Raw genomic sequence first — 12,810 nt, forward strand, 5'->3', positions numbered from 1 at the left:
ACTTTTTGTATCTATCACTATCAATATTACTCACCAGTCTCTGTGTCGGTGTCCTGGTGATGTCCATTGGCTTTGCAGCCGAATCCGAAACATCCAACAAGGGCTCTGAGACAGCGGCGTACAAACGTCCGGGTCCTCTTCATTGTGATTGGAGTATCTGCAGGCTGGTCACCGATACCTCCTACAATAGCTGACCTTCCTTCGCTGGGTTTCTCTTTGGTGTTTTTCAGAGAAAGAAGCTGATTACATTTAAATCGGTTCATTATTAAGAATAAAGAAACACGCTTTAAATGTACTATAGAAATCGCAAAGAAATTGAATTGAATTAAATCAAATCCAATCAAATCGCAAGAAATATCTCAAGAGAGATCAGAAGGCACGTCCTCTCTGGACAGTGTCCTGTGAGATTCTGATTCTGCCGTCCGTGCGTCTGCATATATATAGTGGCCCAGCCGATGACATCATCGGCAGTTTTATTTTTTTTTTAAATAACTGACGATTTTTCTTAAAGGGGCCACGTCCTTATTTGTCAACTGAATTGCAAAATAACTGACGATTTTTCTTAAAGGGGCCACGTCCTTATTTGTCAACTTTGTGAATTGCAGCCTGTAGGATTGAGTATATACGGATCTCATAGGGATACGGCTCCTGGAAGAAAACATGTGATGGTGAATGAAATTTAACCCTTTCACTACCAAACTATATTTGTTCATTTGGTTCAAGCCTTTAACTGCCAAACCAAGTAAACCCCCCCCCCCCCTTATATTAACCCTTTCACCGCCAAATCATTTTTTTCCCCCATTTCTCCCCCATATGTTAAATTATACCGCCAAATCAGATTTCACCACCATTTTTAACCCTTTAAATGCCGAATCAAATGTTTTTCCTTTTTTATTCATGAACCATTTCACTGCCAAACCATATTTTTTTTTATTTTTTAACCTTTCTAGGAAAAAAGATTTTTTTTTTTTGTTTTTGTTTTTTGAAACACTTTTTATCGCCAAACCAAATTATTTTCTTTTTTTTAACCCTTTCATTACCAAGCCAGTAGGTCCCCCCCCCCCATGTGTTAAAGTGGAGTTCCACCCACTTTTTGAAGTCACTGTGTGCGCTGAAAATGATTTGGCAGATCTTTTTATTTTTAAACTGACTGTTATATTGAAGACTGAAATCCTCATTTCCTCCTTGGGGGGCGGCGGCCGAGCTCTTCATTTCCGGGTTTGCAATGCCTCCTGGGAGATGTGTTATAAATCAAACGCTACTACTTTGGCCCCATATCAGCCACCATACAAGAAGTCACTCCGCTGAGTTCCAGCGTGAGACGCACAGTCACGCCCCTTAGCCCGTCTTGCCGTCCAATCCGAAATCCCGCTCTCGGAGAGAGGCGTGACCTCGCCGCCCTGCCTTTCTTCTGCGCTCGGGAGACCCCGTCGATCCCTTTTCCCTTCTCGGCTCCACAGAGAGAAGGTGAGTGAGGCCTATTGCGGGCCTAGTGGAGGCCGGATTTACCGACTTTCCCGGGGATTGGACCGGCGCGTTGTATGCCTGGAGGTGGGCCGAGTGCAGCGCTGTGTGGTCCGAAGTAGGCGGGTGGTCTCCGCGGCCTGGTGTCGCACTGTAGGCCGTGGCGTTTCCTGAGGCCAGTGCCGGCTCTGGGGTTGAGCTCGTGGGCGGCATGACTGATTCGAGGCCTGGGACTAGCCGAGGCTTCGCGATGGAGGAGTAGGCCCGGGGTGGGTGTAGTGTCTGCTCTTGTCTGTGCTCCACATCCGGCTGTAGCGTGAGGCACATGGTGTGTGCGGCATGAGGGAGAGCGGCCATAGATCTGTATACAGGACAGGCCTGAGACATCCCCCTCCCCCCTATTGGAGGTGTCCACTCACTGGGGGCACCTACCTTACTGACCCGTCTGTCTATAGTGAGGAAGGTACTTACCACTTCACACCCTCCTCCAGGTGTTTTTTCTGTGGCCTGGTAGTGTCTCTAAAGGTTAAAACTTTTTTCGTTTTGGAGGGAGACTAGACCCCCTGTCAGTTTTTATTGCTGCTTGCGCCCCCCATTAGGGAGACTCATCCTCCCTCTTTATCCTGTTACTGTAAGTGACAGCATAAAGATCCCACATTTTGGGTTGTCCACAGAACAGGAATAGAGGGAACATCTCCGGATGGGGACACTGGTTCTGGTGACAGCCAAGGGATCCCCTCACTCTGCAGTAGGGATCGATCGATTATCATTTTTCTGGTACTGATATTTCCCCCACATCTGAGGCTGAGCTTCTGTACATTTTAAAGGGCTTGTAAAGGTTCACGTTTTTCACCTTAATGCATTCTGTGCATTGAGGTGAAAAAACATCTGTCAATACCTCCGACCCCCCCCCCCCCCCCGTTTTACTTACCTGAGCCCGCTCACCTGCTGCGCTCGCTCCCGATCTCTTCTTCGCTCAGCCTGGCCGTTGATTGGCTAGCGTGGATGGATTGAAAGCAGTGCAGCCATTGGCTGGCACTGCTGTCAATTGCCTCCAATGATGCGGCGGGCCGAGTGGTACAGTGAGCGGCTGTATCACGGGAGCGCGCCTGCAAGAACTAACCACCATGTGAGAGCTCACGTGAAGGTGGCTCTTGTGGGGAGGAGCGGAGGCAGCCGCCGAGGTCCCCCAGAAGAGCAGGTTCAGGACCACTCTGTGCAAAATGAGCTGCACAGTGGAGGTAAGTATAACATGTTAAAAAAATAATTACTTTTACAACCCCTTTAGCTAAGGTTGAAAAAAGACAAGCCCATCAAATCCAGTGTGTGTGTGTATATGTGTGTGTGTGTGTGTGTATATATGTGTGTGTGTATATATATATATATATATATATATATATATATATATACATGCATGCGCGTACATACACAAACACACACTCCCCTGAGTTAGACACAATAGGGACTGTAGGATTTTTCGTAAGTCACAACACTGCATTCATTTGTAAGTGTGATGTCTGTCAGTGCATGGATGTGGGATGTTCTGGGCAATTGTTATCTGGGGCTCTTTTGGCCATGTAGTACTGCAGTGTGGGATGTGTCCGGAGGTATCCAGGACTGGCATGGAGCACAAGTAGCCGTTCGTGAGTAGGAGCCATTTGGTATGTGTGTATGTATATGTGTTTATATATATATATATATATATATGTGTGTGTGTGTGTATATATAATATTTTTTACACTCCCTGAGTTATGAATGGCTCATACTTATGGCTCGTAGTAAGTAGGTGTCGATTTAAAAAAAAAAAACTGTAAAGTTTGTGTATATATTTATTGTGTGTTTTTATCACTGTTATTGCCATCACAAGGCATGTAAACACCCCTTGACACTAGGCAGTGACAGGTCCTCTTTATGGAGGAATTGGAGGTATAAAAGACCCCAAATCCCTCCTCTGCACTTCAAAGTATTCAAAACGTCAACATTGTTTTTGAATGCTTTCTATTTTTTTTTTTGTTTTTTTAACTACCGTATATACTCGAGTATAGGCCGACCCGAATATAAGCCGAGGCCCCCAATTTACCCCCAAAAAAACTGGCAAACTTATTGACTCGTGTATAAGCCGAGGGTAAGACATGCCTGTCCATCCCTGTGTGTGTGTCCGTCCATCCCTGTGTGTCCGTCCATCCCTGTGTGTCCGTCCATCCCTGTGTGTCCGTCCATCCCTGTGTGTCCGTCCATCCCTGTGTGTCCGTCCATCCCTGTGTGTCCGTCCATCCCTGTGTGTCCGTCCATCCATCCCTGTGTGTGTGTGTGTGTGTCCATCCATCCATCCCTGTGTGTGTGTGTCTCCATCCATCCATCCATCCCTGTGTGTGTCCAGCCTACCTGTGTCCCGAGCCTTTGTCCCGAGCCTCCGTCCCGTGCCTTGCCTCCGTGCCTCGCCGCCGTGCCTTGCCTCCGTCCCGTCCCGTGCCTTGCCTTGCCTCCGTCCCGTGCCCTCTTCGTCGGCGCCTCCGCGGCCATTGTAAAATTCAAAAGCTGCGCCGCCGCCTTCGCCTGTGATAGGCGGAACACTGAATTTCCCAGCAGCCTGTGTTCCGCCTATCACGTACATCGTATCATCCTCGTCCGTAGTACGAGGATGATACGATGTCCGTGATAGGCGGAACACAGGCTGCTGGGAAATTCAGTGTTCCGCCTATCACAGGCGAAGGCGGAGCCGGAGGCGCGGCTTTTGAATTATAGAATGGCCGCTGTCTGTCTGCTCGACACGCTGATCGAGCGGGCAGACAGCGATGACTCGAGTATAAGCCGAGGGGGGCACTTTCAGCCTCAAAAAAGAGGCTGAAAATCTCGGCTTATACTCGAGTATATACGGTATGTTGTAAAAAAAAAAAAAGAAAAAGTTGACCCGTGCTAAACCTCGACCGCGTCTCTTCCAGTGCGGCTACGTCATGAAACAGCTTATCACACGGTTCTACTGCGCATGCGCGGCTTCACCGCGCAGATGCTTTTTTTTCTGGTGAGAAAAATTAGACTTGGGCAGAGGTTGCTTAATTGCATCATCAGCAGCCCTGCCCCTAACATGCCCCTAGCCTGCTCTGAAGAGAGGGGGGGGGGGGGCAGGCACCATGTATATCAATGGCAGGTTGAGGGGAAACATAGAGCTGCACCGCCTCCAGCCCCACTCCTAGCCCGCTCTGGAGAAGGGGGGGGGGGGCGGCCCCGTGCATAATAGCACTGTGTATATCAATGGCAGGTTGAGGAAAAATATAGAGCTCTGGGAGGGGCCAAACTTTTGCATAGAAGACATTCCTCATCAATATGAGCATCCACCCTGCATGATGTGAAGGGCTGTGTTATCTGTTCAGGAACGAAATCGGCAGCCTGACACACGGAGCCTCCGCTTACACACTGTCTGTGCACAGCCCTGCAAAATATATATATGGGAGGTCAAAAAACTATAGAGCAGTGTCTGACAGCTGGTGCTCAAAAAATGTTGGGGTGGCTTGCAAACAAACCACAGCCCCCCCCCCCCCAATCATATGCAGCCACTTGTGCCCCTTCATATGCAGCCAGGAGCTTCCCCTGGCTCAGCTGTCACTTTGCTAACCCCGCAGCCAGTCCGGCGGCACTTGCCGGCTTGAGGGGGGCTCTCTCCCCCCCTGCTCTTAGCTGCGGCTCCTGTGTCTGCTCAGCTCCTCAGGCTTCTTCCGCCAAAGCGTTAGCCATCCAATAGGATCGCCCAATGCTTTGGCCAATCAGGAGACATGTCTCACTGACCTGCGTGCTGATTGGAAGGGAGGAACGTTGGTGTGAAAATTTGTTTGGCATGCCACACAGCAGGGTGGGATCGGGGCGTAGTGTAGAGCTGCATGATTAATCAAGATGAGATTGGCTCTAATCATGTGCTTAAAAATACACACGCCCCCTGCCATAGTATTTCATGTGTCCGGTGCCCTCAGAGGGGCCGTGCACATGAATAGGGAGGGCAACGGGGTGGCGCCCACAATACACGGCTGCCACTAGTCTGTAATCTGTCAAGTGCTGGGGCCTGGATCGCCTCCGCTGCTTTTCCTCCAATCGAGGGCCAAAAAAGCTGCCTGCGTGTTTACCTGTAGCCCTCACACTGGAGACCTGGGCATTATCTTGGGTTATGTTTGCACCATATAATTGTTGGTTCAAAAGCTTGATTGTGTTTGTTTTTTGTTTTTAGATGCCCGGAGTAACAGTGAAAGACGTTAACCAGCAGGAGTTCGTCAGGGCCCTGTCTGCTTTCCTCAAGAAGTAAGTTCTGAAAACCTTCCCTTCGGTATGAAACCATCAGGAATCGGGTTCTCTGCCTGTATTGGGGGCGTTTGGGCTTTGTTGGCAACAATGAATTACATTCCAGCAGTTGTTAGTTTCATTTACACCTGAGAATATTAAAGCTCAGCATCCAGAATCCTATTGTTTTCACTTCTACCTGTTCACACTGTTTGGGCGGCACAGTGGTGTAGTGGTTAGCACTCTTGCCTAGCAGTAAGAAGGGTCGCTGGTTGGAATCCCAACCACAACACAACCTGCCTGGAGTTTGCGTGTTCTCCCTGTGCCTGCGTGGGTTTCCTCCGGGTACTCCATGTACTGTGGGAGACCAGATATTATGAGTGCAGGGTTCTGGGTTTAGTAACACTAACTACTTGCCATCTGCACAATAGCCAAATGCCGGTGTTCTGCCGTATAGTGTCCGCCCTGTACTGCGCGTGAGCAGTACGGAGCAGACGAAGCTTCGGAAAATCTCTGAAGCTGAACGGCGCCTGCGCCGTGAGTGGAGGTGGTAGCCCCACCATCCAAGCGGACATAGGGTTGTGAATATTAGAGGGCCCCTCGTGGGCGAGCTTAGCTCGCCACGCTTCGGGCTCGGCTCTTTTTTTATTCCTACTCTATGTCCACTTGGATAGTGGGGATAGAACCTGGACTCACGGCTCAGGCGCCATTCATCCTCGGCAATTTTCGGAATCTGTGTTGCTGTGTACTGCGCATGCGCAGTACGCAGCGGACACTATCGGATGGAGGATGTTATATGACAAGACGCCGGGAGGCGTAAATGGGCAGTGCACTCTGATTGCAGTGGCCCTTTACTATGTGATCAGCTGTCAGCCAATGACAGCTGATCACAGAATGTAAACTCAAGCAGGTTATCCACTTTTCTTTCCTCACACTGACAGTGGGAGGAGAGAAGCAGAAAGGTGATAACCGGCTTGTGTTATGGACACGGCACTGATTATCAGCGCAGTCTCATCGGTGCCTCCTCATCAGCACACGTTGGTGAAGGAGAAAAAAATTGCAAAATTGTATTTTTTTTTGTCTTCAAGATTTTCAGGTTTTTTTCATTTAGCAAAAAAAAACTCCAGTGGTTTAATACCACCAAAAAGCCCTATTTTTGTGAAATTATAAAATTCACATGGGTACACTATTCCCATTCAAAGTGACAGTGCTGAGAATTGGCCTGGGAAGGACATCTTATACAGGCACATATTTTTGCAGGAATAAAAATGTGCATTTATTTTTTTACTTGTAACCTGTAAAGTATTGCACCCATGATCAGCAGATTGTGGGTGCCATGCAGGACTCCTGCAAACTTGTATGTTTACTTGTACCTCATACCGGCAAGCAGATGCACAATAACAGGAAGAGAGAATGAACTACCAATGAGTTCAACAGAGCCATGGTAGTTCAATAAAACTACAAGCTGGCAGCCAAAAAGGATGGACTGTACTTGTAATTTCACATTCAGAGCACTGTGCATTAATGACGTGGCCCGGTGCCTCTTGAAAGCACCTCTGTTAGTTTTCCATTGGCTAAAGAAACTCGGGCAAAAATACCTGCAAACAAAGCTGAAACGACCAGACCTGCTTAGCTCAAGTATAAATGCAGCTTAATGCAAACAGAAGTCAGATTTGGAGATGGATTTTTTTTTTTTCTTTTTTCACAGGTCTGGGAAGCTAAAAGTACCAGAATGGGTAGACACAGTTAAACTTGCCAAACACAAGGAACTGGCACCTTATGATGAGAACTGGTTCTACACCCGTGCTGGTAAGTGGACTTTATACAGAACGCTTTTGGGTTAAAGTGGAGCATTGGTCAGACTTCTGTGTGCATTCTGCACTGTGCAGTCTCATGTGGGCCGAATGTAGTAGTCCTGGGCTTTTCTGGATGGCATCTGCAAACCAGTGCAGTGTTACTGGGCTCCAGTTGAGGAGCAGTTATTTTACTCTACGTGGTTATGTTTGGAAGGGTGAAGGGGATGTCTGTACATGGTAGGGATAAAGAGATCCTGTCACTTTAGCAGACTGTGTCCAAACATGGTGTGCATAGAGGTAATTCAAAGTAAAGTAACGCTTTCTGGTAGCGCCCCATTTCTTCCAGTGATGCCTTCCCTAGGCTTTCAACTGTTCAATTAGTCTGAGGCCCTTGGGATTTATTGCTACAGTGAAGTATGTGGAAACAACCTCTATCCAGAGTGCAGTGCTCAGGCCTGACAAGCCATTTGCCAGCCCCAGCCACTAAAACTGGAACTTTACCCATTTCTTTATAAAAAAAAAAAAAAAAGTTCTCTAGCAAGGAACATACATTCCACATTAATATTTATGCTACCCAAATTAGTGTGTGCTGTATGTTGCTTCCAGCGTTGATTCCGTCTTTTGCTAGGGCATACCATTTTGCTGAAGCCTAGAGCCCCTCAGCAGCAGTAAACCTATGGGCTGCCTGCAGATCAGCCTGTACATTTGTGGCACAGTGCCACAATGTAGAGCCCAACCAAGCATGTGCTGAGCAGGATGAGACTGTATACGAGGGCTGGTTCACACTGCTGCGACTTTATTTCCTGACAAGTTATGCCCCATTAAATGCAATGGAACTGTTCTGATTGGTATGACTAAGTCACTCTGACTTAAAAGGTTCCTTCACTAATTCGGGATGACTTGCAGTGACTCCTGTTAAAGAAGTCGTATGCAAAGCGCCATAAAGCAATGCTAACCACCCCTTACTGGATTTTATTGTAGGCATGTGAAGTCCTCTAGCAGTCCTTAAAGTGGTTGTAAACCCTTACAACACGCTTTGACCTACAGGTAAGCCTAGATTAAAGCTTACCTGTAGGTCCAAGAAATATCTCCTGAACCTACACGGTGTAGGAGATATTTGCCGAAAGACAGGCACCGCTGTCTACGCACATGCGCCGTAGACAGCGGCACGCTGCCGTCAGCGGTGATAAGCCACCTGTGGCGGCTCCCGTGCACATGCGTGGGAGTGACGGCTTCGCCGAATGACAGCGGCGGAGCAGCGAGATCCACCGAGAAGATGGATGCGCCGGACTACAGGGGACAGCGGTGACTTCGTTGGCACCTGTGTCAGGTAAGTGACACATAATGGACTACTATGCAATGCATAGTAGTCCATTATGCTTTACCTTTGCAGGGAATGAAAGAGGAAGTAAACTCATCAGGTTTTACTTTCTCTTTAACACCATGATGGTTCTGGCCAAAGCAAGTCTCAGTGGGTGAAGGATGCTCTATAAAGAGAACCTGTCACTTTGACCTTGATCAGTTTACGGATAATGAGCCATGCTGTTCTTTAGCCAGTAGTTTTGGTTAATGGAACAATGTTTTTTACTCTTGTGATAAAATTGGTTGATGTTCGCCTGGTGTTGGCTTTTCTGCTCTTTGGTCTTCAGATAAACCTGCAGCTATCAATTTGAAGTGGAAATTAAATGCATTTTTTTTAGGTGCTTAATTGAAATATATATATATATATTTTTTTTTTCCAGCTTCCACAGTTCGTCACTTGTATCTTCGTGGTGGCGCTGGAGTTGGCTCCATGACAAAAATCTATGGCGGTCGCCAACGCAATGGCGTCATGCCAAGCCACTTTAGCAGTGGATCCAAGAGCGTGGCCAGGAAGGTGATGCAGGCTCTGGAGGGGCTCAAAATGGTGGAGAAAGACCCCAATGGGTAAGTGCTGTGTGTTCCTATTTGTTGACACGGGTGGAAATTGCTACTAAATTGATCTACGATGTACTTGAGTCAAGTACATTGTAGATCAGTTTGTCTTTGTGTACTTTTTTTTTTTTTTTTTTTCTTCTAGATGGTTTACTACTATAGGGGTAAAGTTTACAATGCTAACATCCCAAAACCTCAGCTTGACTATTATGTGATCTATTCAGTAGAATTTCCTAAGGGTGCAACTAACCGGCATCTTCAGAATACTCTTCAAATTCTGTTTTTTAATTTTAAACCGTACGTTCTTACAGATCACCTGGTAGTTGGCCACGACCACCATAGTTAATGTGGTGTATTTGGTGCCATGTTCTGTGGATTAAACCAGCAAGAATAATAGAATGCGTTTAGTCTTGCCTGATAATTTAGACATAGGACTTGATTTGATTCATTGGTCACTGTGTGCCTGGAGTTATCCTAGCTTGTGTATCCTTGCATCATGCTTGCAAATCCGATGGTTTAGTTAAAACCATATTCTTTTCAGTCACTTACGATGTGAAATGACCGCAATTCCTTGGTAAAGATAATAGCTTATTTATGTACATGGCGAGTCAGTTGTAGATTTTTAAAGTAGTTGTAAAACCTGTGCTGCAGCTGCCCTGCGGCGCCCCCCCCCCCCCTTTTCCTTAACTGAGACGATCGTTGCAGCGACAGGGACAAGCCCAGCAGCTCCAGCCAGTCTGTCCTCATTGGATAGATAGCAGCAGGAGCCATTGGCTCCCGCTGCTGTTGATCAAATCCAGTGACATGGGGGACGGGGCTGAGTCCTGCTGTCTGTCCAATGGAAGCTGGACTCGAGAGCATGGTCACATGAGTGTTACCATGGAATGCAGATCTCCATGGGGGCACTCGAGAACTTTTACCTACAGGAAAGCCTATAATAAGGCTTACCTGTAGGTAAAAAAAAATAGCTCCTAAACCTGTACGGTTTAGGAGATGTTCCTCCTCGGTATGCGCCGCTGACTGCAGCGGCGCATGCGCACAAGGGGATTCTCGGCCTGAAAATCCGGCAGTGGCCAGCCGGCCGGAATGAAATCTCCCGCGCATGTGCGGGAGTGACGATATCGCAGCTCCGGCCACTCACAGCGCCGGAGCCGCGATACCCGGAAGAAACGCCAAGGGAGCATGTCAGCTCCCTCGGCGTGGATCGGGCCAGATGTCGGGGCCTCGTTCTAAGGTAAGTATTTCATAATGAGCTAGTATGCGGTGCATACTAGCTCATTATGCCTTTTGCTTTGCAGGTTTAAAAAAAAAAATTTGCGGGTTTACTACCGCTTTAAGTATGATGTGGTGTGTGTTTTTGTTTTGTTTTTAACCTTTTACGATCACTTTAATTCTGCCCCTTGCATGTTTGCAACTAGCATATTTTTCCCTTTTTACTCTTGGAACGGTTTAGGCTGGGTTCACACCTTTGCGAATTGGATGTGGAGAATGACAGGAGAATTGTGAGGGCTCTCTATGAAGTCTCTTTGGCTCTGTTTCAAGGCCAAATTCTGGCAAAAATTCAGCCATGAAACAGCAACAGGGATGCACCGGACCCCTGCTCCGAGCCGCATCCGAATTTAGGTGTGAACCCCCTCCTCACACTATGAAAATACTGCTTCCTACTTGCACTGCAGAGCTCTGTGCTGGTGGAGCTGATTAACAGCCACACATCTTGGCAAGATGTGTGGTGTGTGGCTGTTTTAGGTCCACCTAAAAAAAAAGCCAGCTACCAATTCTGCAGCTACTGAATTTTTTAATAAATTGGCACCTGTCCCAGGGTCCAACGATGTCGGCAGCCGATCAATCTCTAGGCAGCTGCTGCCGCCGCCATTCTGTGTGAGGAAATCGGGAAGTGAAGCGTTGCAGCTTCACTTCCTGGTTCCCCGCTACGCATGCGTGTCCTAACTGGTCCAGCTATCTCCTGGGACTCCTGTGCAAGTCTATGCCCGGAAGTGGGTGCAAATACCTGTCTTAGACGTGTATCCGTCCCCCCCTCCCCCCTGAAAGGTGTCACATATGGCACCTTTCGAGGGGGGGCGAGAGGGTTCTGTAAAGCGGAGGTTCCATTTTTGTGAACCTCTGCTTTAATTTACCTTAATATGACCCGGTTTATTTAGTTGTCTGATTTGTTTATTTTTTCTCCCCCCCCCCCCCAGAGGTCGCAGACTGACTCCACAAGGACAGAGGGACCTGGACAGAATTGCTGGACAGGTATGTTGTAGCTTTTCAATACCAGACCTTTCCACCAAAAGTGTGTGGGTTTTTTTTTTTTTTTTTTCTTATACTGGAGAGCCTAAGAAAATGATCCTGTTCTGCTGCCCATTACAAGATTTAAAATTTTAATTCAGTGGTCCCAACTCCCATCACTTTTTTTTTTTTTAAGGTTTTTTTTTTTTTTTTTTGTCCTCGTTCACACCAGTGCGATTTTTCGTGTAATTTGATGGCAAGTTGTACCCAATTTTTGACAATTAAACCATTCTAATCACTAACTTTGAAAGGGGTTCTTGCATTACTTTTCTAAAATTTCATTGCAACTTGCGTTGGCAATAAAATCACAGATCCAAATTGCACTGTTCCGTGCCTTTGAAATCACTCTGAGGTCTATATCAAAGCCGCACTGGTGTAAACATTGCTTTCTGCGAAACCGTTGCAGGTGTCTATATAAAGTTGATGACCCCCCCCCCAAAATTAGTTCGCTGTCAACACCCATGCGATCCGATTCCAATGCAGACCAAAAAAGGTACTGCATCGTTTTGGTGCAATGTGGTGCAAATCACATGCAGTGTCTGGCATTGCGTTAGTGTAAACCCAGTCTGAGCATTAATTTTAATGGCAATGCTCTTGATGCCTATAAACGCATCAGAGGAAAAGTGTTTGCAAAAATGTCCTGTGTACATGATGAGGCCTTATGCTGCTAAAAGTGAAATTCTTTAATCCCCGTTTGCATCAGGATGCTCGGATATGTAAATGATTGGCCTATGCTGACTTGCATTGTCTTGCCTTTACATCATTGTACTTTCTGTTTTATCCTCTAAAATTTGTTTTTGTTTTTTTTACAGGTTGCAGCAGCCAAGCAGAAACATTTGTAAACAAAATCAAATAAAAATAAAATATTCTGTTCCAGAAAAGTCTTGATGTGTCTAAATTTCACTTTTGGCTTTTAACTTGTGGGGGGGTAAATACAAAACACTGCAACAGACTTCGCAGGCTCTTCAGTCTAGAAAATGGGGCAGCACTCTGATATTCCCATGGGGGGGTGGTGGTGTCAGACAAGTCTAATCATTGGAGGAGAGCAGGCTGAGTTGCCAGCGCAGCTAGAGAACTGACC

The 12,810-nt window shown here is 47.0% G+C and overlaps 1 protein-coding gene across 2 annotated transcripts; it reads left to right on the forward strand.

The window, feature by feature from the left end:
• The first annotated feature begins 1,373 nt into the window (after positions 1 to 1,373).
• RPS19 (ribosomal protein S19) lies at positions 1,374 to 12,610 on the forward strand. 2 transcript variants are annotated; one of them, XM_077456685.1, is made up of 6 exons: positions 1,374 to 1,467; positions 5,681 to 5,751; positions 7,439 to 7,539; positions 9,269 to 9,452; positions 11,639 to 11,693; positions 12,542 to 12,610. In XM_077456685.1, the coding sequence occupies exons 2-6, from the start codon at positions 5,681 to 5,683 to the stop codon at positions 12,569 to 12,571; spliced, it is 441 nt and encodes a 146-aa protein (XP_077312811.1). In that variant the 5' UTR covers positions 1,374 to 1,467; the 3' UTR covers positions 12,572 to 12,610. The 2 variants fall into 2 exon arrangements, with proteins under 2 accessions (XP_077312811.1, XP_077312813.1); XM_077456687.1 differs by lacking the exon at positions 1,374 to 1,467 and adding an exon at positions 1,527 to 1,551.
• The last annotated feature ends 200 nt before the right edge of the window (positions 12,611 to 12,810 follow it).

Source organism: Lithobates pipiens, unplaced genomic scaffold, assembly GCF_037356315.1.
Source record: "Lithobates pipiens isolate NorthernLeopardFrog02 unplaced genomic scaffold, aLitPip1_a1.2 Scaffold_27, whole genome shotgun sequence".
Classification (NCBI taxonomy): Eukaryota; Metazoa; Chordata; class Amphibia; order Anura; family Ranidae; genus Lithobates; species Lithobates pipiens.

Excerpts from the sequence above, each read along its gene's own strand:
- RPS19 (XM_077456685.1), top strand. The coding sequence starts at position 5,681 with ATGCCCGGAGTAACAGTGAAAGACGTTAACCAGCAGGAGTTCGTCAGG. Across the intron at positions 7,540-9,268 it reads CTGGTTCTACACCCGTGCTG|CTTCCACAGTTCGTCACTTG; the intron begins GTAAGTGGACTT and ends TTTTTTTTCCAG. Across the intron at positions 9,453-11,638 it reads GTGGAGAAAGACCCCAATGG|AGGTCGCAGACTGACTCCAC; the intron begins GTAAGTGCTGTG and ends CCCCCCCCCCAG.